Here is a 25,791-nt window from a genome sequence, read left to right as displayed (position 1 = left end):
GAATCTAGAGAATTTTGGAAGATCATAACCAATGCATCCACTATCTCTGCAGCCACCTGACGAAGGAGCAAAGCTCCGAAAGCTTGTGATTTTAAATAAAGCTGTTGGACTATAACCTGGTGTTGTACGACTCCTTACCTCTTTTAGAAGCCTAGGATGTAGGCCATCGGGTCCAGGGGATTTGTCGGCTTTTAGTCCCATTAGTTCCTCAAGTACTTTTTCTCTAGTGTTATTAATTGTTTTCTAGTTCCTCACTCTCATTAGCCCCTTGGTTCCCCACTATTTCTGGTATGTTTTTTGTGTCTTCTACTGTGAAGACAGATACAAAATATTTGTTTAACGCATCTGCCATTTCCTGATTCCCCATTATAATTTCTCCTGTCTCAGCCTCTAAGGAACCAACGTTTACTTTTGCTAGTCTCTTCTTTTTTACATACATGTAGAAGCTCTTACAATCCGTTGCTAGTTTACTTTCATATTCTATTTTCTCCCTTTTTATCAATTTGGTCGTCCTTTGTTGGTTTCTAAAACTCTCCCAATCCCCATGCTTATTATTCTTCTTGGCAACATTGTAGGCCTCTTCTTTCAATCTAATACTCTCCTTAACTTCTTTAGTTAGCCACGGGTGGATCACTTTTCCCATGGATTTTTTATTTCTCAGTGGAATGTATACTTGTTGAGAATATTGAAACATTTCTTTAAATGTTTGCCGTTGCTTTTCAACTGTTAAACCCTTTAATTTAATTTCCCAATCTACCTTTGACAACTCACCCCTCATACCTATGTAAATGGATTGATTTAAGTTTAAGACTCTAGTTTCTGACTTAAGTACGTTACTTTCAAACACAATGTGAAATTCTATCATAGAATCATAGAAAATTTACATCACAGAAGGAGGCCATTCGGCCCATCGTGTCCGCGCTGGCTGAAAATCAGCCTCCCAGCCTAATCCCACTTTCCAGCACTTGGTCCGTAGCCTTGTAGTTCACGGCACTTCAGGTGCACATCCAGGTACTTTTGAGGGTTTCTGCCTCTACCACCCTTTCAGGTAGTGAGTTCCAGAACCCCACCACCCTCTGGGTGAAAAATCTTTCCTCAGCTCCCCTCTAATCCTTCTACCAATCACTTTAAATCTATGCCCCCTAGTGATTGACCTGTCTGGTAAGCGAAATAGGTCCTTCCTATCCACTTTATTTAGGCCCCTCACAATTTTGTACGTCTCAATTAAATCACTCCTCAGCCTCCTTTGTTCCAAAGAGAACAACCCCAGCCTATCCAATCTTTCCTCATAGCTAAAATTCTCCAGTCTTAGCAACATCCTCGTAAATCTCCTCTGTACCCTCTCTAGTGCAATTACATCCTTCCAGTAGTGTGGTGACCAGAACTGTACACAGTACTCAAGCTGTGGCCTAACCAGTGTTTTACACAGTTCCAGCATAACCTCCCTGCTCTTATATTCTATGCCTCAACTAAAAAAGGAAAGTATTCCATTTGCCTTCTTAACCCCTTACCTACCTGTCCTGCTACCTTCAGGGATCTGTGGACATGCACTCCAAGGTCCCTTTGTTTCTCTACACCTCTCAGTATCCTCCCATTTATTGTGTACTCCCTTGTCTTGTTTGCCCTCCCCAAATACATTACCTCACACTTCTCCGGATTGAATTCCATTTGCCACTTTTCTGCCCACCTGACCAGTCCATTGATATCTTCCTGCAGTCTACAGCTTTCCTCCTCACAACCAACCACACGGCCAATTTTTGTATCATCTGCAAACTTCTTAATCATGCTCCCCACACTTAAATCCAAAATATTATGATCACTCTTCCCCAGAGGTTCTTTTACCGTGAGATTACTAATTAACCCTATCTCATTACATAATGCAAGATCTAAAATAGCCTGTTCCCTGGTTGGTTCCATTATTCCATTTTACAATAAATTCTGTTTATTGTATTACACAAATTACTAATGAAATGTACACGATAATCTGATCAACACACACTTAGCATAGCTGTTAAAAACAGGATTATTCTTTTTAGTATTACAGACTAGTCTATCAATAATTTATCATTGCAATTATTGGGCCAGAATTTGCTGTCAAAATAATGGTGAGGCTAATGGCGCTCACCATTAATTTATGGTTAAATGGTACAGCAAGTTCAGACGAGGAGCAGATGTGTGGTTAAACGCAGATATCCAAAAATTGCTGTCCGAATTGCGCCGCTCCACCATTAGCTTCGCGCAAACAGCATTTCACTCTCTGCCTCACCATTGTCATGCATTGAATGTCATGAAGTTGCTGTATTTACGCGGTAGATACGAACTAAACCCGCTGCAGATATTTAGGGCTAGTAATTAGTAGTGTAAGTATCCTTTTACTGACGTGATAATTGTTAATTACTGCCAATCAACCTCTCTGGCAATTAAAATTAACTATTATAAGTGATTCCTTCTCATTCCTTTAGGTTTTGAACTTTTCAGGGCGATTTTAAAAATGTCAAATTTTAAATTTTAAATGTTTTTTCTTACTTTTCCTTTCTTTCTCTTTTTTTTCCTCTCTCTCTTGATCCAATCTTTTTTTCCCTCTCTTTATTTCCCTTTCTGTACCTGATTCGACATTGAATTCACTCCCTTTAATTCACCCTCCTTCTCAGTCCTACCGGTGTTTATTTCCAAATCCTTAAATCTCTTTGGTTAAGGAGATATCCTGTTGATTGCCCTGTTCACTCAGGTCCCAGATGCCCTGTTACCCTCGCTGTGCTGTTATCAGATCGCACTTTCAGCAACTTTGTGGGCTAAATTTTTTTGAGCTGGAGGGTGCAGGGGCAAATCTAACTAACAGCAAAAGCCGTTAGATGCCCTGCTACAGCAAAATCTGGCCCAATAACTATTAAAAAGACATAAACAACTTGTCAAGCACTATTAATTTAATGGTAGAGGTCACTGGTTCACAATCCTATTGTCAATGGTTTGAGGCCTACTGAAGATTGGCACAGAAAGCCACAGCCAACTGGAAACAGCAAGCTGTTGCTAGTTGGCACTGACTGCAATATCTTGCAATGTGTACAGTACTATCCATGCTTTTGCCATTAGCTGATCTGTAGGTTTTTGCTTAGCTGTGTTCTGTATTGCACCTATAGTCACAAAGCTAGGGTTTCATGTAAAACTTTAAACTTACCAGCTACATAACTAGTATATGTAACACTCAGCGTTGTTAAGGCAGCTGAACAGTGCACAGTTCTGGGCTTCTATGGGTTAACTGAGCACAAATAAAGCCCAATTTACAGACAAATCTCTGTTGAAACTTATAAATGCAATCTTGAAGAAAAAAGGAGTCTTTTCGGGTCAGCGGGAATCAATACACCAGAGTGCCTGGCAGGAAGAGAAATGGTATGTTCTCAATGACCCCAATCATGAAAGAGGTTAAGAAGAAGTTCAATGACTTGTGTAAAAGTATGAAAATAAGCCAACACTGTTCTCCTTAGAGCAGAGATTTAAGGGGAGATTTAATAGAAGTGTTCAAAATTATGAGGGGTTTAGATGTAGTTGGGGAGAAACTGTTTCCACTGCCAGAAGGGTTGGTAACCGGAGGACACAGATTTGAAATAATTGGCAAAAAAGCCAGAGGGGGATGAGGAGACATTTTTTTTTTACTCAGTGAGTTGTAATGATCTGGAAGAACGGGGGAAGAAGATTCAATAGTAACTTTCAAAAGGGAATTGAATCTGTACTTAAAAAGGAAAATTTTGCAGTGCTATGGGAAAGAGCAGGGGAGTGGGACTAATTGCTAGCTCTTTCAGAGAGCCAGCACAGACATGATGGGCTGAAAGACTTCCTTCTGTGCTATATGATTCTATGATTCTATATGTAAAGGAAAGATCATAATGCGGATATGGATTTTGAGGTCATCTGTGGCAAGCTGGTTATAATGGAGAGGGATAATTCCTTGATCGGAGAGGAGCAGTGCTCATAGCTGTTGCTGGTCAGGAAACCACAGGCCCATAGAGCCTAATTCACTTCAAAGTTACTTTCTTTGCTATCAATATATAGATTTAAAAGAATTATAGAATGATTTTCATTATACTTTAACCTTCTTCACTTGTTCATATATCTCCTAGTCATAGCAGAAGTGTTTAGTGATTCTGAAGATGTAATTTGCTGGGGTCAGACAGGGGAAGAGCAATAATTAACACTGTCATCACAGTTAAAAGCATAGGACCATAAATTGGTAAAATCTATCCGCATGTGTCCATTGTCATAGGCATTGGGAGCACTGAGGAAGCCCACCACGTATTTAACCATTCTCCCAAGTAGACTCAGGGCATGTGGAGTTGGTATAAATGAACGATACTTAACAGAATAGTGGAGAAGTAAGGTGTCCACATGACCTTCACATAGCTATTTTGTTAAAATCTGTGCCTGGGTTATTGCCTTCCTGTTTTCCTAATCAAACATAATCCATCTTTCATATGGTGATGGCCAAATTTGGTGAACTCATTTCTGAGTTATTTTAAGATTCATTTTCCAACTTTGAGGGAAGCACAAGGTCGAACAATTACTCCTCCACTACCTTGCAAAGATAGTCAGATAAACTGGATAACCCCTATGTCATCGAAACCATATGGAAGTTGGACAATAATATAAGTAGCTGCCACCATGATTTTTTAATTTTATTTTTTCATAGACAAGGACAGTAAGCAAGCTGTTGTCCTGAAAGTGGTCAGATGGTAAAGAGATTATATGGACTCACCTCCCACTTTTGTGCAGGCTCCCAGTAGGTTCACCACATTGAGGTGATGGCCAATGTGAATAAGAATCTTCAGTTCGGACATCAATGCTCTTTGTTCACTGGATGTTGCTCCATCTAAAAATAGCAGTCAGATAATTGAATATATTCCTTTCTATCAAGTACAGAGGACGTGCACCCATTCATAAATACAGGTAATGTAATCACATTTACATGTAATGATACATATGTACAGACATGTGCATAGAATGTGCACAGAAATTTAAGCAGCACAGCAAGAAATTTGGTGCTTGTGAAGCTTTAAAGAGCTCACTTTGTATGGGATTATTTTACGCTGACTACATTATTATGTTACCTATTTTGAGATTATGAATTAAAATAACTTGGAAAATAACAAGGTTAAAAGAATTCATTTCATATGCTGCAGTTTCATCTTTGAAGTGATGCTGTTAAGTATCTAGTTATTAAATATGCTTATACACTAATGAATATTAGTTATATGACAGAATTTGACTGGAAAATAGTAAAAAAGAATATAATACCATATTTTTTATTAACAACCCTCGATGAAGGGTCAAGCCTATAGTGCAGGAGATCACCAACATTGAAAAGCCATGATAAGTAATGAACTAGTAATCACATAAATGACAATTAACTTTAAAATGGATAGGCTCCGACAATCCACGGCTGTTCCAGTATATTCCACCGCTTGCAGTGAACATTCAAAGACGGCCTTCCGAGGGAAGAGTCTCCGCCCGCCCCTTACAAGGACATTGTCTTAAAGGGGGTGGGGGGGGCGGGATCAGGGGTAAAAACCCGTCCCTCGAAGGGACCTTTGTAAAGGGGATGCTGGGAGCATCTTGTTTCCAGGTGGGCCCAAACACCAGCCTGGCCCAGGCACCTACGCCAGATTTTCCAGCTTCTTTAATATAGTGGGCACCCTAGATCTGCCCCTAGTGGTGTGGATGCCGACCATTTGCAGGTCAATTAGGGAACCTTCCCCCTAAACCCATAAAGTTTGTCAGGGCGAGTAGCGAAGCCCCGGTGGGCACAATCCCGATGTAAACATTGGTGGGGGCATAATGTTCAAAGGTGTAAAACGTGGAACATATATCTTCAAAGTTATTGTCAACTTATGTTCTCCCCATCAATAATGTTGCCGTCTGAATTTCAGCCATGCTGCTGTCATAGGCTAGATTTTGTGAATTTACACTCTCAATACAGAGCTTCATGCACTCGGAATGGTCATCAAGAATTCGGGCACAAAGGCCTGCTGGATTTTAATGGGTAGAAAACCCTATGGAGCCTGGTGACCTCGGCTCCCAAATTCTTGATGTATGCTTCAGGTGCGCAAAGATCCTGTTAGGTAGAGGATTTACTTTCATCCAAAAATAATTAATTTTTCATCTATCGGCTACTCTAAAATGTTGTAAATTGATTGAAATTTGGAAACATGTTCGTTTAGAAAACTAGCCACGAAAGGTTCAACAACCTCACAGTCCATTTTTTAGAAAGGAATCTTTCAGCTATTTTTCTAACTTTCATTTACCTTTCAACATTTTGACAGCAACAGTTTTGCAAGTGGAGGTTTTCTCCATATTAAATGCGGCTGCTTCAACCACTTTGCCAAAAGCTCCACGACCCAATGGTTTGCCTGGTTAAAGAAGTAAAAAAGGACTTTTAATTATGAATATTATATGAAATAACAAATCAATTACTTTGAATGTTCTTGGCGAATACCACACTTATAGGGAATACACACTGGACTTTTTCAGACAATGGGGAAAAACATTAAAGAGAAGAGTTCTGACGAGAGGCCTTCGACCTGAAACGTTAACTCTGTTTCTTCCTCCTCAGATGCTGCCTCACTTGCTGAGCTTTTCCAGCATTTTCTGTTTTTATTAAAGAGAAGAGGTTTTGCTGAGGACAACTCAGCTGATGTGGTGTTATTAATGGGATTGTTGTCTCCTGAAGAACAGGTCAATATTATGATCAATGGATAAATACAAAAATTCAATACAATTGCAGCAGCAAGAACAGATTTTAGTAAATTCTTATTGACTATAGTGATATTACTGCCGCTGAAATTTAATAATAGGAAAACACGTATGGCACAATAAAACCCGGCTTTATCCCAATAAAGTGGCTTCAGTTACAGATTTTTAAATCCTCAGCAAAACTTGCGGGCAAAAGATTTTTGAGTTCCTAACACAGAACAAATTATATCCCAGTGTCATATCAACAATAAGCGTTGTATGGAGTTCTCTCAGGTCCAACCCTGACATTGTCATTAAACCTGCTAAGGGTGGCGCTGTTGTTGTTTGGCAAACAAAGCTTTACCTTGCGAAGGCTGAATGCCAACTCACTGACACCTCCTCCTACCTCACCCTTGACCACCGAACATTAAGCCGTTGTTTCCCACACCGTCACTGACCTCATCTCCTCTGGAGATCTTCCCCCCACGGCCTCCAACCTCATAGTCCCCCAACCCCGCACAGCCCACTTCTACCTCCTTCCCAAGATCCACAAACAGGACTGCCCCGGTAGATCCATCGTTTCAGCCTGTTCTTGCTCCACGCAACTTATTTTTTCCTATCGCAACTTTATTTTTTCTCCCCTCATCCAGTCTCTTTCAACCTACATCCGCGACTCTTCTGATGCCCTCTGCCACTTTAAGAGTTTCAGGTTTCCTGGCCCTAACCATCTCCTTTTCACCATGGACGTCCAGTCTCTCTACACCTCCATCCCCCACCAGGTTGGTCTGTGGGCCCTCTGCTACTTCCTTGAACAGAGGCCCAATCAGTCTCAATCCACCACCACCCTCCTCCACCTGGCTAAACTTGTTCTTACTTTGAACAACTTCTCCTTTGACTCCACTCAATTCCTCTAAATAAAAGGTGTCGCTATGGGAACCCATATCGGTCCTAGCTATCCCTGCATATTTGTGGGATACGTGGAACATTCTTTGTTCCAGTCCTACTCAGGTCCCCTCCCTCATCTCTTTTTCTGGTACATTGATGACTATATTGGAGCCACTTCCTGGTCTTGCCCCGAACTGGAAAATGTCATCAACTTTGCTTCTAATTTCCACCCTTCCCTCACCTTCACATGGTCCATCTCCGACTCTTCCCTTCCCTTCCTCGACTTCTCTATCTCCATTTCTGGGGATAGGCTGTTAACCAATATCTACTATAAGCCCACCGACTCCCACAGCTACCTTGATTACACTTCCTCTCACCCCACTTCCTGTAAGGGCTCTACTCCATTCCCCCAGTTTCTCCATTTCCATTGCATCTGTTCCGACAATGCCACCTTCCAATATGTCTTCATTTTTCCTCAACCGAGGATTCCCCTCCACTGTGGTTGGCTCCATGACTGTGTCCATCACATTTCCCGCACTTATGCCCTCACCCCTTTCCCTCCCTCCCAGAATCATGATAGGGTCCCCTTTGTCCTCACCTTCCACCCCACCAGCCTCCACAATGGATCATCCTCTGCCATTTCCGCTACCTCCACCGCCAAACACATCTTCCCCTTCCCTCCCCTCCCCTTTCAGCATTCTGAAGGTACTGTTCCCTCCATAACACCCTGACCCACTCTTCCATCACTCCCAACACCCGCTCTCCTCCCCACGGCACCTTCTCATGCGAGTGCAGGAGATACAACACCTGCCCCTTCACCTCCTCCCTTTCCACTGTCCAGGGCCTCAAACACTCCTTCCAGGTGAAACAGCGATTTACTTGTACTTCTTTCAATTTAGTACACTGTATTCGCTGCTCACAATGCGGTCTCCTCAACACTGGGGAGAACAAACACAGATTGGGTGATCGCTTTGCTGAACACCTCCGCTCAGTCTACAAGCGTGACCCTGACCTGCCGGTCACTTGCCATTTTAATTCCCTGTCCCACTCCCACTCTGACCTCTCTGACCTCGGCCTCTTACACTGTTCCAATGAAGCTCAACGGAAGCTCGAGGAACAGCACCTCATCTTTCGATTAGGCACTTTACAACCTTCCGGACTCAACACTGATTTCAATAACTTCAGATTATAAGCACTGCTCCCATTTTTTCAGACAGAAAGTGCTGGTAATGGTTCTGCTGTTGCAATTTACAGCTCCTCTAGACCCATCTTTTGTTTCTTTACTTGTCCCATTACCACCCTCCTTGCCTTGCACCTTCATCCCTTTTGTCATTTAATCACCCCCGCTCTCCACCCTAACACAGACCTTCCCTTTTGTTCTTTCCACCCCTTCCCCCCCTCCCTTCCCTTTCCCTGGCTCTGTATTTGCTTAAAAACTGTTAAATCTTTAACTTATTCTAGTTCTGATGAAAGGTCATCGACCTGAAACGTTAACTCTGTTTCTCTCTCCACAGATGCTACCTGACTTGCTGAGTATTTCCAGCATTTTCTGTTCTTATTTCAGATTTCCAGCGTCTGCAGTATTTTGCTTTTACTGGGTGGATTAATGATCAATTCAGAGATTTTGTATGTTGGTTTTATTCTAAAGGGGGGAATATAAATGACAGCAACATGGGGGGAGGGGAGGGGGAGGGAAGTCTAGGGGAGGGTAGGGAGTCTCACCTAATTTAAGTCTATCCCTGGGAAATTCCCATTTACTGGCATCATACGACAGCCGTTCACACTGTTCATCCATAGGTACTTCATCAGGGTCCATGATGATTGACAGGTAGCCTGCCTTCAGTTCTGCATCACTGGGCTGGAAAGGAGTGACAAGTCAAGTTACTTTAACTGCCTGCTCTGTGTTCACAGAGTGGTCATGCTCACTTTAGCGATTGTTGAGAAAAGACACAGGACAGTCAATGATCCAGAATTAAATGTTGCCAAACAAACAAAAGCGCACATCACACCCGCTAAGCTGAACATGCATGCCTAGCTCGCAATTACTTCAGATTTCATTGTAATACACGAGGACGGTCCTGAGCATGCAGCATTGGGCAACAAGGCTTTTTTTCCCCATGAATGGCACTTCTAATTAACACACATTAGTCAATCCTTCGTTAAATCATGCAGCAGGATTACGGAAAGAAAGAAAAAAATGTGCGTGTTGTTTTAAACACAAAGGAAAGATCAACATGAAAGGGCTACAGTCAGTTTTAATTTGTCAGGCAGTGTAAGTTCCCGTGGGACAATGGTGGGATTGTTTTATTACCCGCTTTATTGTTCGAATGATGATTATTAGAAGCAACCAAAAGAACATGGCGATCACTCCGGTGCCAACCAGGATAATCAGCTCGAGGTTTGCCTTGTCTTCAACTCCTGGTACAGAAGAAAAAAATCTTTTCAGTTTTGTGAAGGTGTATGTGCTCATAGATAGGTGGGAATTTATAGAGGAATAGATAAATAGACAAATATGCAGATAGAACCCTATATAGTTCCTGAAACAGCTGGAAAATAGAAGGAACAAGATGAACAACATTTGTAATAAACAAATTAGATTAAATAAAAAACAAAGTGTCACAGTACAGTACAATTCAGTATCCAGATGATTTATTACCTCAAGAAAATAAAGACAATATTCTTTATATTACAGAGAACTAGTAATACATAACATATGTCCAAAGTAATGCAGTACAAATCTTTATAAAGCACAAGCAGATCTCCTGTGTGTTGCTCACAGCTAGTCTGGGGTTCTGTATTCATGCAATCTGCTGGAAGCTTGTACATGCGGTGGGGAGTAGGTATGCAGAGGTTCCTTGGATTTATATTCCAATTATTTGGCACAATTCTTCAGGCCTGCAATGGGCTATTTTTAAATATTATGTTGTTCTTCCATGGTGTTACTTATTCACAACACAACCTGCATACACATAGCACCTTTATCATGGGAAAATGTTCACAGAGGTGGAATCAGATGAAATCTGAATGCTGAGCCAAAGAAGGAGATATTGGGAAGGGAGTCCAGAAGCTTCATCAAAGAGGTTGGTTTTAAGGAGCGTCTTAAAGGAGGAGAGGGAGGTGGAGAGGTGGATGAGCTTAGGGATTGAGTCCAGAGTGTAGGGCCTAGATGGCTAAAGGCACGGCTGTCAATGGTGGAGCAAAGGGGGGAGGGGGACACACAAAAGGCCAAAGTTCAGGGAACACAGAGTTTGGGGGAGGGGGCATTGTAGTGATGGTGGAGGTTACAGAGATATGAGGGGCAAGACCAAGTGATTTAAACATGAGGATAAGAAGTTTAATTTGAAATACTGGCGGACGAGGAGCCAATGTAGATCTTCAAGGAAGGCAATAAAATATAGTTCAAGTTGTGAGTTCATAAACTAATTTCATTATTAATTGCAATGAGAAGCTCATTGATTTATAGTAAAAACAGAAAATGTTGGAATACACAAGTCTATCACCAACTGAAAAGTGAAAAGGCAGGTTAATATTTCATGTGTAGATTCTTCATCAGAACGGGTCTTTACCCAAAATATGAACTTACCCTTTCTATTTCCAGTAATTTCTGCTTTAATTCCAGATTTCTATCATTTTCATTTTTAAAATTTTTATCTGATTTATAAGTGCACGAAGTATATGGATTCTTTAGATTTAGTCAATAAATAAAATAATTATAAAAATTACTAAATTCAGTCAGTAATTAATTAACTTCAATTAGTAATGTGATTCATCATTGGATTCAGACAACAACTTAATTTAATTATTATATTCAGTCACCAGTTAACTTAATTATTAAATTGTCAGTAACTGAGTTATAAATGCACATGGATTTACAATTTGTTTGATAGCACAGCATATTTGTTGCTTTCTATATATAGTACTATTAAAATGGTGTATGTTACATGATATGTGGATGTTAACAGTTTGGGATATGGATATTAGGAAGATTGTGATGTGAATAATAAGGGCTAAGATGTGAACATTAAGGCTTAAATGTCTTAAAACAAACCTTTAGTACATCAGTGTATAAATACCCTTAGTTCTGCATAGCAAAAATAAATATATTTCATGTAAATCCATGTGCATTGATCATCTATAGCATCTGCATATTGCAAACACTAATAGCAAATGTGCGATATCTTGTGTCATTACAATCTTACAACATGGTCAAACAATTAGAAATGCTGCCTCTTCACTGAGCACTATATCATATTCCAGTTCCAAGCCACCCAGTTGTTGTTCTGCCTGAAAATCTCTATTTATTCTTAACAGCTTCTAACCTTCCACAGCGACCGCAGCGTAAGTCTCCACACAGCCCTGCATGTTACAAGCCTCACACTTGTACATCCCTTCATCTTCCTTCTTCAATCTCTGGATGGTCAAGGTCCTGTTCAGCTCCCCTAGAACAATGCCTGGCAGGACACATACACATGGCGTTAGGTCAGTGAGCTACCATTTCCTGCACCAGTCACAATATTACAATTCACAGTTTGGACAAAAAACGATGGGATATGCCAAAGAACACGGCAATAAAAAAGAATAATAGTAATCACACTGCCAAACACATTTTCTTTTTCTTTTACAACTGCATATTGAGTATTGTATATTATCTGAAAACTGTTACAAATTTAAGTGTTAGCTTTCTGCATGTTCTGTGAAGCAATGAATATTTGTTGTCGGTTTCAATTTGTATCAATTTTTAAAAGTTTTTTTTTATTTTTCTCCTCCACTCCAATTTTCTTCCCACCCCTCCTCTTCTCAAGATAATGTTGGGTACATCTGCACAGCAATGGACATTCTCCATTACCTCCCCTGGAGTGCTTATTATTGCTACATGAGACAGTGAGTGCTGGCTTGTATGTGACCGCAGGAAGAGCCAAATTCTATCTTCACCCAGTGTTGTATACTTTTCACCAGGAATCACCGGGCAGCGATCAGAAACAGGAACCCTGGCTGTTTTTTTTTAGATTAGGAAAAGTAGGAATTAACAGAACTCAGTCTCCTTAAAGGAACTGTCGTAAGAAAATTGCAATAGACACAATGGGGGTAATTTTGACTTTGGGCAATAGTGTAAAATGGGTGATATCAGATCAGCCACCCGTTACACATCTCTCCCGATTTTTATTTCAATGAAAATCGGGGGAGATGTATAATGGCTGTCTGATATGATATTGCCCGTTTTAAACTATCGCCCACAGTCAAAATTACCCTCAATGACTGCCATCATGTTGGATACCTCTGGTTTAGAGATTTTGTCTTCCAAGACAGATTTGAAAGATGGTACTGTTACTTTAAGCATATCTTCAACAGAAGTATAATACTAAGCAACTATAAGCACCCTACCTGACATTTCCAGAATCTGCTTGTCATTTTTATACCATGTAATGAGTGGGCTCGGTGCCCCGTCCACATCACACTTCATCTCAATGGAAGAGCTCATGTTCACTGTTTGGTCTGTCAGATTCTGAAGCACCTGTGGAGCCTGTTGAGCTGTAATGAAGATCAGAAGAAATTTTAGTAAACCAACGTCTTTGAGAATTGTCGCACACAAATAATTTTTAGAACTGTTAAATGATAGAATGACATAAATAGCATTGAAAATTGAACTCAGGCAGGTAGTTAATGTTTTGGACCATGCCTAAAATATGTTTCTGATAAATATCATTATTTAACACTGAATGAAGATGCTGACAGTGGCTGTCTGAAATCAGAAAATGCTCTATTTCCCAATATCAACCTTCCTCACTGCGATAAGCACAAGTATTCACCAAAAAAAGTAGCAGCACAATGGTTATATGTGATACAACCTATCAGTTTCTAGTATTTTTTTCTCACCTGTTACAGAAAGAGTCTTCATCACACAGTGCTTTTCACCTGTCTTTTTATTTTGGGCTTCACAAAGATAGACTCCTTGATCTTGAAGAGATACATTGTTAAAGCTCAGTTCGACAGTGATATTCTCAATCATGTGGCCAGAAATCACCCTCCAGGTCATTTCTTGTGCATCACGTTGGAGGTGCTCACAAGGGAGGATGGCTAGGGTACCACGGTAGCTTTGGAGGATTGTGGGGTGAAGCCTGTACCACTTTAGGTTCTTGTATGTAAATCTGTCTGCTCTGCACTGAAGAGTTACATTGTCCTTTTCAATGGGATGGTCAGTAGGCTGCAAATTAATTTCAAGGCCCTCTGAAAAATCAAAAACATAAATCCAATCAATTATTTAGTTTCTATAAGATGCCAAGAAACACTGATTCAAGAAGCACTAAATGTACCGCAATTTGCACATTCTCTTCCAGAGTTTTAGTAATAACCATTTTCTGTCTTTTACTGATGAAAACATAATAGTTACAGTTTTTCTTTTAAAATGCACGTATATTTAATGTTGACAAACATAAGACACGACAGATATATTTTAGTGTTCAAATATCAAAATAATTACAGTCTTAATTATAAAATTATTTTCCTCTATTTAAATTCATTTGTTTCTTTTTTTATGAAGTGCACAGAATTAAGAGGCTTTAATTAGAAGAGATTCTGCTTGGCCTGGTCAGCCTAGCCAAAACTATTTGTGGGCCAAATATTACAGCTGGCAGTATAGTAAATATCCTGAGCTGTAACCAAGGGGTGAAAGCAATATACTGCACCTGGGGGTTTTCAACTACTACCATTCGGTTAAAAAAAATGTTTAAATGAGAACCTGTTTCCCACTATTTGCATGTAATTTTAACAATTGCTCTACATTATACATAAAAGCTGGAAAGAGGTTTGTAAGGAGATTGTACACTAAACTAAAGAAGGCCAGGGTGCTGTGCGGCATAAACTGCCCTGCACACATATATATACATCTGCTAAAAGATCGATAATACTCACTTCATTAAACAAAACTTTAGTAAAAGGGAACTGCCTCTTCAGCAAAGACTGGTTTCCGAAGCCTAATGAGGTCACATGAAATTGTTTTCTATGCAGGAAATAAAGAGCTTCCCGAACAGTTCACGCACTGGATTTTGACGGGAAGAAATTATTTAAATAAAAACTAACTCAAATCCAGTGAGACTATGAAAAAAATTAATTCATTAGTCAGAATCTTTTACAAAAGGTGATTAATGCTCACGAAATAAAAGAAAAGCAGTGAGTCGTGAGTCACTAATACTGTAAGCATGACTGTATTACTAAGCAAATCAATTTTTTATCCATCTGTTTTGAAGAAGTCAGTTTTTAACTTTCAAGTTGGTCAAGAACACCATGGAAGGAATGTAGAACATGACCTGTTATTGGGATAGTATGGGTTTCAGATTGTTAATAATTATGGCCAGTGTTTCCATCTTGCTGTGACTACTACAAAGTACTTATTGCAGTTAGCTATGATAGTGATGTATGTTGCTGCTCATTCAATGGAAAACAATATGGTTTGATGGCTGGAATATTGGTTTAGCCAATAAAATGTTCACAATTGCTAACAGTAGCACGATAAGCACATGCATAAAATAATTTGGGAATGTATTATTTCAGAAGTGAGCTCATGCTGCACATTAATCACCAAAACCCAGCCAATTCAAAATATATATATTTTTAAAGTTAATAAGAAATTTAAGAGTCACTGATCTAGAAATTAGATTGCACTGTGATTTAAACGGGTACCTAAGGGTCCAATATGGCACGGGGGGCATGTGTGCACTCAATCTGCACCGGAAGTGCGCCGTCCAACATTTGGTTAGGGTTCCTTCTTAGGTGTCTAGGGTGTGTGCCTGAAACTGGCATTAGGCCCATTGCATATGGGAATCGGGTGGGGGGGGTGCTTACTGCCTGTTTAAGGCCCATTTGCCAAATAGGACTGCAATTGATCACAGGATGTGCCGTGCACACTGTGGTCAGTTTCTTCAGGCGTTCGGCAGCCAAACCAGCGATCCTGGTGACGCTGGAGGCTGCCACCAGAAGGGTAAGTTAAAAACTCTATTCCGTAGCCACTGATTCCATCCTTCTCCCTGGTCACTGTCTGAGGCTGAACCAGACCGATCCCAACCTTGGCGTCCTAAGTGACCCTGAGATGAGCTTCCGACCACATATCCACTCTATCACCAAGACAGCCGACTTCCACTTCAGTAACATTGCCCGTCTCCGCCCCTGCCTCAGCTCATCTGCCGCTGAAACCCTCATCCATGCATTTGTTACCTCCAGACTGGACTATTACAATGGTCTCCTGGCTGGCCTCCCATCTTCCACCCTCCATAAACTTGAGCTCAGTTGTAAAATCTCGCTAAAAAAAGTCACAATAAGACGGACCACCCGGCATCGGACCACTAGGCAGCGGACACGACAAAGGCAAACAAAGCTCAGTCGACCCTGCAAAGTCCTCCTCACTAACATCTGGGGACTTGTGCCAAAATTGGGAGAGCTGTCCCACAGACTAGTCAAGCAACAGCCTGACATAGCCATACTCACAGAATCATTCCTTTCGGCCAACGTCCCAGACTCTTCCATCACCATCCCTGGGTATGTCCTGTCCCACCGGCAGGACAGACCCACCAGAGGTGGCGGTATAGTGATATACAGTCAGGAGGGAGTGGCCCTGGGAGTCCTCAACATTGACTCTGGACCCCATGAAATCTCATGGCATCAGGTCAAACATGGGCAAGGAAACCTCCTGCTGATTACCACCTACCGCCCTCCCTCAGATGATGAATCAGTCCTCCTCCATGTTGAACACTACTTGGAGGAAGCACTGAAGGTAGCAAGGGCACAGAATGTACTCTGGGTGGGGGACTTCAATGTCCATCACCAAGAGTGGCTCGGTAGCGCCACTACTGACTGAGCTGGCCGAGTCCTGAAGGACATAGCTGCTAAACTGGGCCTGCGGCAGGTGGTGAGCGAACCAACACGAGGGAAAAACTTACTTGACCTCGTCCTCACCAATCTACCTGTGACAGATGCATATGTCCATGACAGTATTGGTAGGAGTGAGCACCGCACAGTCCTCGTGGAGATGAAGTCCCGTCTTCGCACTGAGGACACCATCCAACATGTTGTGTGGCACTACCACCGTGCAAAATGGGATAGATTCAGAACACATCTAGCAGCTCAAAACTGGGCATCCATCAGGCGCTGTGGGCCATCAGCAGCAGCAGAATTGTATTCCAGCACAATCTGTAACCTCATGGCCCGGCATATTCCTCACTCTACCATTACCAACAAGCCAGGGGATCAACCCTGGTTCAATGAGGAGTGTAGAAGAGCATGCCAGGAGCAGCACCAGGTGTACCTAAAAATGAGGTGCCAACCTGGTGAAGCTACAACTCAGGACTACATGCATGCTAAACAGCGAAAGCAACATGCTATAAACAGAGCTAAGCGATTCCACAACCAACGGATCAGATCAAAGCTCTGCAGTCCTGCCACATCCAGTCGTGAATGGTGGTGGACAATTAAACAACTAACGGGAGGAGGAGGCTCTGTAAACATCCCCATCCTCAATGATGGCGGAGTCCAGCACGGGAGTGCAAAAGACAAGGCTGAAGCGTTTGCAACCATCTTCAGCCAGAAGTGCCAAGTGAATGATCCATCTCGGCCACCTCCCGATATCCCTACCAACACAGAAGCCAGTCTTCAGCCAATTCGATTCACTCCACGTGATATCAAGAAACAGCTGAGTGCACTGGATACAGCAAAGGCTATGGGCCCCGACAACATCCCGGCTGTAATGCTGAAGACTTGTGCTCCAGAACTAGCTGCGCCTCTAGCCAACCTGCTCACCGATGCTCAGTTTGGGTTCCACCAGGACCACTCGGCTCCAGACCTCATTACAGCCTTGATGCAAACATGGACAAAAGAGCTGAATTCCAGAGGTGAGGTGAGAGTGACTGCCCTTGACATCAAGGCAGCATTTGACCGAGCGTGGCCCCAAGGAGCCCTAGTAAAATTGAAGTCAATGGGAATCAAGGGGAAAACTCTCCAGTGGCTGGAGTTATACCTAGCACAAAGGAAGATGGTAGTGGTTGTTGGTGGCCAATCATCTCAGCCCCAGGACATTGCTGCAGGAGTTCCTCAGGGCAGTGTCCTAGGCCCAACCATCTTCAGCTGCTTCATTAATGACCTCCCTCCATCATAAGGTCAGAAATGGGGATGTTTGCTGATGATTGCACAGTGTTCAGTTCCATTCGTAACCCCTCAGATAATGAAGCAGTCCGAGCCCACATGCAGCTAGACCTGGACAACATCCAGGCTTGGGCTCATAAGTGGCAAGTAACATTCGCTCCAGACAAGTGCCATGCAATGACCATCTCCAACAAGAGAGAGTCTAACCACCTCCCCTTGACATTCAACGGCATTACCATCACCGAATCCCCCACCATCAACATCCTGGGGGTCACCATTGACAAGAAACTTAACTGGACCAGCTACTGTGGCTACAAGAGCAGGTCAGAGGCTGGATATTCTGCGGTGAGTGACTCACCTCCTGACTCCCCAAAGCCTTTCCACCATCTACAAGGCACAAGTCAGGAGTGTGATGGAATACCCTCTACTTGCCTGGATGAGTGCAACTCCAACAACACTCAAGAAGCTCGACACCATCCAGGACAAAGCAGCCCGCTTGATTGGCACCCCATCCACCACCATAAACATTCACTCCCTTCACCACCGGCGCACCGTGGCTGCAATGTGTACCATCCACAGGATGCACTGCAGCAACTCGCCAAGGCTTCTTCGACAGCACCTCCCAAACCCGTGACCTCTACCACCTAGAAAGACAAGAGCAGCAGGTACATGGGGACAACACCACCTGCACGTTCCCCTCCAAGTCACACACCATCCCGACTTGGAAATATATCGCCGTTCCTTCATCGTCGCTGGGTCAAAATCCTGGAACTCCTTTCCTAACAGCACTATGGGAGAACCTTCACCACACGGACTGCAGCGGTTCAAGAAGGCGGCTCACCACCACCTTCTCAAGGGCAATTAGGGATGGGCAATAAATGCCGGCCTCACCAGCGATGCCCACATCCCATGAACGAATGAAAAAAAATCTGTTGCCCCTATCCTAATTCGCACCAAGTCCCGTTCACCCATCACCCCTGTGCTCGCTGACCTACATGGGCTCCCAGTTCGGAAACGGCTCAGTTTTAAAATTCTCGTCCTTGTTTTTAAATCCCTCCATGGCCTCGCCCCTCCCTATCTCTGTAACCTCCTCCAGCCCTGCAACCCTCTGAAATCTCTGCGCTCCTTCAATTCTTTCATCTTGCGCATCCCCAATTTTAATCGCTCCACCATTGGCGGATGTGCCTTCAGCTGCCTAGGCCCTAAGTTCTGGAATTCCCTCCCTGAACCTCTCCACCTCTCTACCTCTCTACCTCTCTTTCCTCCTTTGACATGCTCCTTAAAACCTACCTTTTTGACTTATCTTTTGATCATCTGTCCTAATATCTCCTTATGTAGCTCGGTGTGAAAGTTTGTTCGATAATGCTCCTGTGAAGCGCCTTGGGATGTTTCACTACGTTAAAGGTGCTATATAAATGCAAGTTGCTGTTGTCTTTAAGTGTTTTACTCACCTTATTGTGGAGACAGGCGAAGCAGGAGCGCTTCTCCCGGCTTGCACCCCCTCCCCCACCAGATTGCCTCCCCCCCTTCCTGGGCTCTTCTGAGGATCTTGCCCTGGTCCGAGCCGACAGATCTTGCTGCTCCCCACCCCGCCCACGACCAGCAAGCTGTCTATGGGAACTCGAATAACACGCGCTGTTCGTCGGTACTATCCTAATGAGGCCAATGGGCCAATTTGCCGTGGTCCTGCTGCCGACCTCGTTTGGCGCGTGCACTTGGATTGCATTCTGATTTGGGTGTGATCCAATTTCTAGGCCACTGTTTTCAATGTGGATGGATGAGCAGATTATGACTCTGAGTTTCAGCTCAGCCATAACCTGCTCTTGTCTCCCAGGCTACAACTGGAGCAGTGACAGATTCGCTTCATTTTCTATTGCATCTACCACTCCAAATAATAATAACAAGAGGGAGGTGAGTTCAGGTGGGTTACAGGTCCCCTTCATCAATATTATCAAAAATATGTGTGATAAAATATATTTTTATATATTTAATTAATATTAAATATATAAATTTATATAAATTATTATTTATATAAGAATAAATATTACTATTTCAATTCTTGCCAATACCCCCCTTCCAAAATATTTTAAGATTGGACTGATGACCCTTATCTCATTTTAATCCCATTGTTTAAACCTTTACGGTAGATTTTACAGATTAGCACTTCCGATGCAGAGCTTCAGGCAAGGAGATCAGTGCAACGCAAATGATCTTCTATCCATTAATTTTAATGGGTGAAAAATCATGTAGGGTTGCTGACCTCCAATGTCCAAAGCTCTCATGCCAGGATCACTAATTTGTGAAATCTGACCCTTCATTATTTTGATTTATTAGAATGAGCTTAAATAGATGGAAATGATACATTCACAATTCATTTACAAATTTAGAATTGTCTATTGTAAAGTTATTTGGGACAAAAAGCTTATTTACTGTACGACTCAATCCTTGATCCATCAACAGCAGCTTCTTCATGAGTTGGGGCAGCTGCACTGTTACCATACAAGTTAACTTTGTAATTATATAGTTCTCAAATCTCAAAGTTCAAGTCTGAGCAGACCCTTCAGTCTCTCCATGGGATTTGTTTTAATGAGATGCTGCAGCAGACATGCCATACTTACTGGTTACATGAAAGAAGATAACCCTCTCATCTTGTCCCACTTTGTTAATAGCCCGACATCTGTACATAGCGCAGACACTTGCTGCCTGAATCACAAGGGTACTGACCATCTAGTAGGAAACATCAGAAAAAGGTAGCATAAAAATAACAAATGTACAGAGATGAGTTCAGATATCAGTATGTCTTCTGACCAAAAGAGTACATACAAAAAGAAACACTTGTAAGCATTGAAATTTATATATATAAGACTCAAAACATTAGTTCAATCTTACTAGTGCTTAATGCTAGCTAAATGTCAGATTGCACTATCAAGCATTTTAAGACTACTGAGGAAATATCACTGTTTAACTTAATATATTTATTGTATTAATTGCATATAGTATTCATTGTGTTTGTTTAGCCACGTTTGTTAATAGTTAATTCACCTTGTGTTTCCCTTCAAGAAACACAGTTCGAGGCTCTGTACTTTCAATCTTGTTGCTGCCAAAATTGTCTGTAATGTTCTTCCAGTTTTCATTTTCATACGACTTATTGGGGTATTCCAATTCTCCTTGATAACTATTGGAAAGAAATTGACATCAATGTATCTTCATCAAATCATGTTTCCAAATTAAAAAAAGACGTGTGTGTGTTTCTTACAAATCATGATTGTGTTCCCCCACAACCTCAGTGGGAAAATGTGATATGGAATTATGCAGATCAACAAAGCCCTCATCTCTATCCTAGGTCTGTGCTATTAGCAGATCTCAGATGGGGAAACAATGCAAGTTTTATAACTGGCCTCAACACTCCTGGAAAAAAAATAAGCAGGATTACCCTCCTGAAAGCTGTGTGGATATCAGAGGTGGTCAGGATTGGACTTGGCGGTGATACTCCCTTGGCTCTCACAGTTAAATAGCTTGTTGGCACTCGCTGTCTGGCCTCACATACGAAATGTTACCATGTGAGTGAGGCGCCAGAGAGCTGTTAGGGCTTGTGAAACTGTACTCCAACCAAACCGAGGAGGGAAGAAAATCAAAAAAGAAAAAACAAATTCTGAGTATTTTATACAATTAAACCAAATGAGGATTAAAGTACAACCCAAAAAATACAGTTTCAATGTTTTTATTTTCTGCACTTGAAATAAAGGATTTTTCTACATACTTATCCAATTCTACTTTATCATTGGAGGCTAATATTTAATTTGGAGATGCTACCTGAAAGAAAGTAAGCTCTTGGATAAATGAGAACGTTTTTAGTGCTGAACAAGTTCATAAAAATGTATTTTTGCTACTGTAACTAGACAGTATTTGAAAATATCCCCCTCACACTGAACTAATCAGGACATTTTGTTGGCTTGTAAGTTGGATTTAATATTGCACTGATGAAGGGAAAAAGCATCTGTAAACAATTGAAATAAGGTTTGCCAAACAAACGGTGCAGTAATGTAAATTGAACTGGAATGCATTATTGGGTCACTTGCAAGTATTGTTACTGCAATAAAAATGAAACACATCTCTTCTAGCTCTTCTTTTCCAAACCAAAAAATGGTTTACAAACCTTTTTTGTCATAAAGACAATGGACCTTTAAAATATATTTTATATAATATCTATGTATATTATATATAGACATAACAAATATAGAAGAAAATCTCAAAATATTATTCAAACTCCTTAAGTGATTTACAATTAGGATGCATAGAAGGAAATAGCTATTTTTGGAAGCAAGGCTTTGATAAATGAAGTTTGTTGCCAGAGATAATTCAACTTCTAAGGAAGATAAGGAGACAGAGAAACCTCTGCAGTCCTCAATAAGATCCTTGCATCCGCAATTGGAAAGGGAAAACAATGGGGGTGGTGGAGGAAAGACCTAGTGGAAGTTAGTGGCCAAATAAACAACAGGAAAGCAGATTGCCCAGGATTGTCATGCAGGAAGTCTACCGGACCTTCTGCTGGGCCAAGATAAGAGAAGTCTCTTGGGCCTGGTGTGGGAGGCTGTCACTCATTCTGAACATCAATCAATATACTTCCTCCAGAATGAATACATCTTGCACAGACACACAAAGTCAGTTTTTTAAATATATTCAATTGCTGTATAACACAAGTTACTGTTTCATTGAAATACTGGATGTGTGTCTCATGAAGTACCGAAGGGCTTGCAGCACCTCGCACTCAGTTTTCAAATACTTTATTAGATTTTATTACATCAGTAAGTCTGTTGAAACTATTCCTCATTGAAATACATTGACTTTCCATAGCACTGTTATGATATATATATCACACATATAAACACACATTAATGTTTCATTTTAGAAACTTCTGTTTTGCTTCACAAGAAACATTTGCAATGATCGCAGAAGTTGATAAATGGAAAATATATGACCCCCAACAACGGAGTCTTGCGAGGTACAATGCATCAAGAACCATAGTCTATATGGAACATGCATTCAAATATGTGTGTTTTTTAATCTTAATAATTAGATGTAATTATTAATGACATTATATTATTAATTACTTACTGGTAGAAGAAGTTACAGTTCTCTGCTGGCTGCCATTCCCAGATAATCCTGTCGGGAGCAGGAATGCCATAGACAGTGCAGGTCAGAGTCTGTCTGCTTCCATAGTTGTAGAAGTCAGTGTCTGTGGCCACTGCTTTTTCATGAATCTTTGGGGGAACTGCAAAATATTAAAATCACATTTGTAGAAATCACTTCAAAATGCTAAGTACAGTAGCCTATTGGGTGTAGTACTGAATAAGCAACCCAGAAGTTCTGAGTGCAAATTCCGCCATAGCAAGTTATGAAATTGAATTCAATAAATTTGTTAATATGTGGACTAGTACCAGGAAAAATAACCACAAAAGCTGCTAAATTACTATAAAAGCCCAACTGGTTCACTAATGTCTGTCAGAGAAGGAAGCCTGCCTCCCCTAGCTGGTCTGGTTTACATGTGACTCCAGTCCCATGCTATGTTGTTGATTCTTAATGCTCTCAGGGCAACTTGGAATGGGCAATAAACACTGTCTTGCTGGTGTTGCCCAAATCCCAAGAGCAAATTAAAAAGTAGTTTAAATTGACCCACTAAAAACAGAGAAAAAAGTTGTGGAATTTATATATACACGTGGAGATCCTTTTCAAAATGAAATAATGGGGTGGAATTCAACTTCAGCGAGGGCGTATATGGATGGTGGTGGATCGGCCGCCCGTTATACACCATGGTTTTCTTCTCCATGACTTCAGTGGAAAGGAAAATGGGACGGAGTGTATAACAGGCAGTCAATTCGCCATCGCCCTTAGGTGCCCTCGCCAATGTTGAATTCCACCCCCAATAAGTTTTAAATCTGGTGTTTTGTGGAATAAAAATACAGACATATAAAAATATCGACACATAAACATTCGATCGAGCCATAAATCCAAGTCTATCCATCAGTTTTACATCCAAATATGCATTCCCAACACTTTTTGGAACCTAAATAAATATTCTCGTTAAGTTGCCTGCCACAAGCAGACCTACCTATTTCCCTTCCCCCACCGCATGTGTGAATATATATGCCAGAAAGAAAGCATCGGTACCACATCAAAATGATTATACGCACTATGAATATTATAGTAAAACCTTCGCTTCATATTAAATTGGTATGGTGAAATCTCATGGGCATGTGTCAGTATAATGAATTCCAATGCATTTAAAACCATGGTGAGAAACAGCTCAATATATCTGTGCATGTAAATCATCTTCTGGTCTAACTTGATCTCAAAACCGTGGAGCTCCTAACCTCTCTCTGACTTCCCTTCCTCCTATAATCTACAGGCTTCAAAAAGCTCAGCAAATCGCTACTTTCTGATATACCTCATCTTTTCTACCTTGGTGGTATCTTGCACTGATGGTCTTGGCCTTTCACATAAAATTCTTCAATAAAAAAAAAACTCAGTAGTTTAAAGCAATGTAAAAATTGCCAGTTATTACAGAATTTCACATTTCTTACCATTTACTATGAGTTGGACTGTGTGACGCTGCTCTTCTTTTGTCACTGGATTCCTGAGTATAATTGTGTAATTCCCTACATCCTTCTCAGTCACATCACTGATCATCAATGTAAATCCAACTTGCTTTATATTGTAGCGCACTTGATCCTTACTAATCGGCTTTCCATTCTTAGTCCTATAAAAACAAACCATTGGAAACTGTTAGGAAGCACTTTGGGATTTCAATACACTGTATTTATGTCAACAAAAAAAAAAAAGTCCTTTTAGGAACATAGGAACAGTCGTAGGCCATTCAGCCTCTCCAGCCTGTTCTGCCATTCAGTGAGGTCAAAGGGATCTGTATTCTTTCAGGTATTAATAGAGCAACCATTAGAAAGTGTCCAATAAAATGTGTGTAGCATTATGGTAATAATAAACATTCAAGTGTATTTGCCATTGAAAAAGGGATTGTTGACTGATGCATTAGAAAAGGCTGGAAACTTTTATTATTTTCTTTTGTAATAATGGTAATTTTAAGAATGTGTGTTTTACCATGAATTAAGGTTCACTGTCTGTCCAGGCCATTTGTTTCATTTAAACTACCTAACAAAGAGGAATAATGCACATTGATATTAGACTCATCTAATCTAATATCTGATATTTGGGGCATGATGCCGGTGGGAGGAGTGCGGGGTTGGGGGGGGAGGGGAGGGATTTTCGGATGCGAAACCCGGAAGGGAAGTGGACAAGTCGAAATCTGTGATCGCGACCTTAATGAGGCCAATCGGTGCTTCTTCCAGGTTTCACGCCCAGCAGCCAGCCTGATTGATAGGCTGGCTGCCTGTCGGCAGAGAGGAGCTACACATTCGAGAAGTGAGGGAGGGATAGAGAGAGAGAGGCAGACCTCATTGGCTGTTGGTAGAGAGATGGGGGTGAGCAGGGAGACATTGGAGATCAGGGGAGGGGGGGGGTGGGTGGTGGGGTCCAGGTGACACGGAGATCATGGGGGGAGGGGTGCAGCCAGCATTGGAGATCGGGGGGGGGGGGGTGGTCCAGGCAACATCAGAGATCGGAGGGGGTTGTCCAGGCGACATCGCAGAACGGATTGGGGGAGCGGTCTAGGCTTTAAGGTATGTTTGTTAACTTTTTTTACAATGGAAAATGCTATTTTATTTAATTTATTTAGTGCATATTTCATTGATCCGGCCTTTCCCATCTGCTTTCACCAGATGTGAATCAGAAGCAATGGGAAAGCCACCCAGGTAATGTTAAAATCGTTTTTAGTGATCCATACACAAAATATAAAGTACCTCAGTACATTGTCCCTTTAAGTATCAGCCCGCTGGATTTAAGTGGGGGCGGGACTTCCTGGTGACTGATGTGTGCACGCACAAAGAGTTGCCTGAGTCTAATGCAAAAATGGGCGGGTTCTAGCCGGGATGTCTGCCTGCTCTCAAAAACATTGATTTTGTCTGCGCTCCTGCCCCAAACCCACCT

The 25,791-nt window shown here is 41.6% G+C and overlaps 1 protein-coding gene across 3 annotated transcripts in view; it reads right to left on the bottom strand.

Moving 5' to 3' along the window:
- Positions 1-25,791, bottom strand: part of kdr (kinase insert domain receptor (a type III receptor tyrosine kinase)) — an 83,897-nt gene that overhangs the window by 32,128 nt on the left and 25,978 nt on the right. For all 3 annotated transcript variants that reach the window (XR_010963415.1, XM_067987365.1, XM_067987374.1), the window contains exons 9-19: positions 24,315-24,490; positions 22,849-23,005; positions 20,776-20,908; positions 20,352-20,460; positions 13,480-13,830; positions 12,988-13,134; positions 11,925-12,056; positions 9,917-10,023; positions 9,328-9,463; positions 6,294-6,398; positions 4,748-4,861 (exon numbers count right to left, since the gene is read on the bottom strand). Coding sequence is in view for 2 of the 3 variants with exons in the window: in XM_067987365.1 (XP_067843466.1) it covers positions 4,748-4,861; positions 6,294-6,398; positions 9,328-9,463; positions 9,917-10,023; positions 11,925-12,056; positions 12,988-13,134; positions 13,480-13,830; positions 20,352-20,460; positions 20,776-20,908; positions 22,849-23,005; positions 24,315-24,490 (1,667 nt within the window). In the remaining variant the exon portion in view is untranslated. The remainder of the gene's footprint in view (positions 1-4,747; positions 4,862-6,293; positions 6,399-9,327; positions 9,464-9,916; positions 10,024-11,924; positions 12,057-12,987; positions 13,135-13,479; positions 13,831-20,351; positions 20,461-20,775; positions 20,909-22,848; positions 23,006-24,314; positions 24,491-25,791) is intronic.

This window comes from Heptranchias perlo, chromosome 1, assembly GCF_035084215.1.
Source record: "Heptranchias perlo isolate sHepPer1 chromosome 1, sHepPer1.hap1, whole genome shotgun sequence".
NCBI lineage: Eukaryota > Metazoa > Chordata > Chondrichthyes > Hexanchiformes > Hexanchidae > Heptranchias > Heptranchias perlo.
The sequence above is the reverse complement of the archived record's forward strand: the minus strand, read 5'-3'. Positions and strand labels throughout refer to the sequence as shown.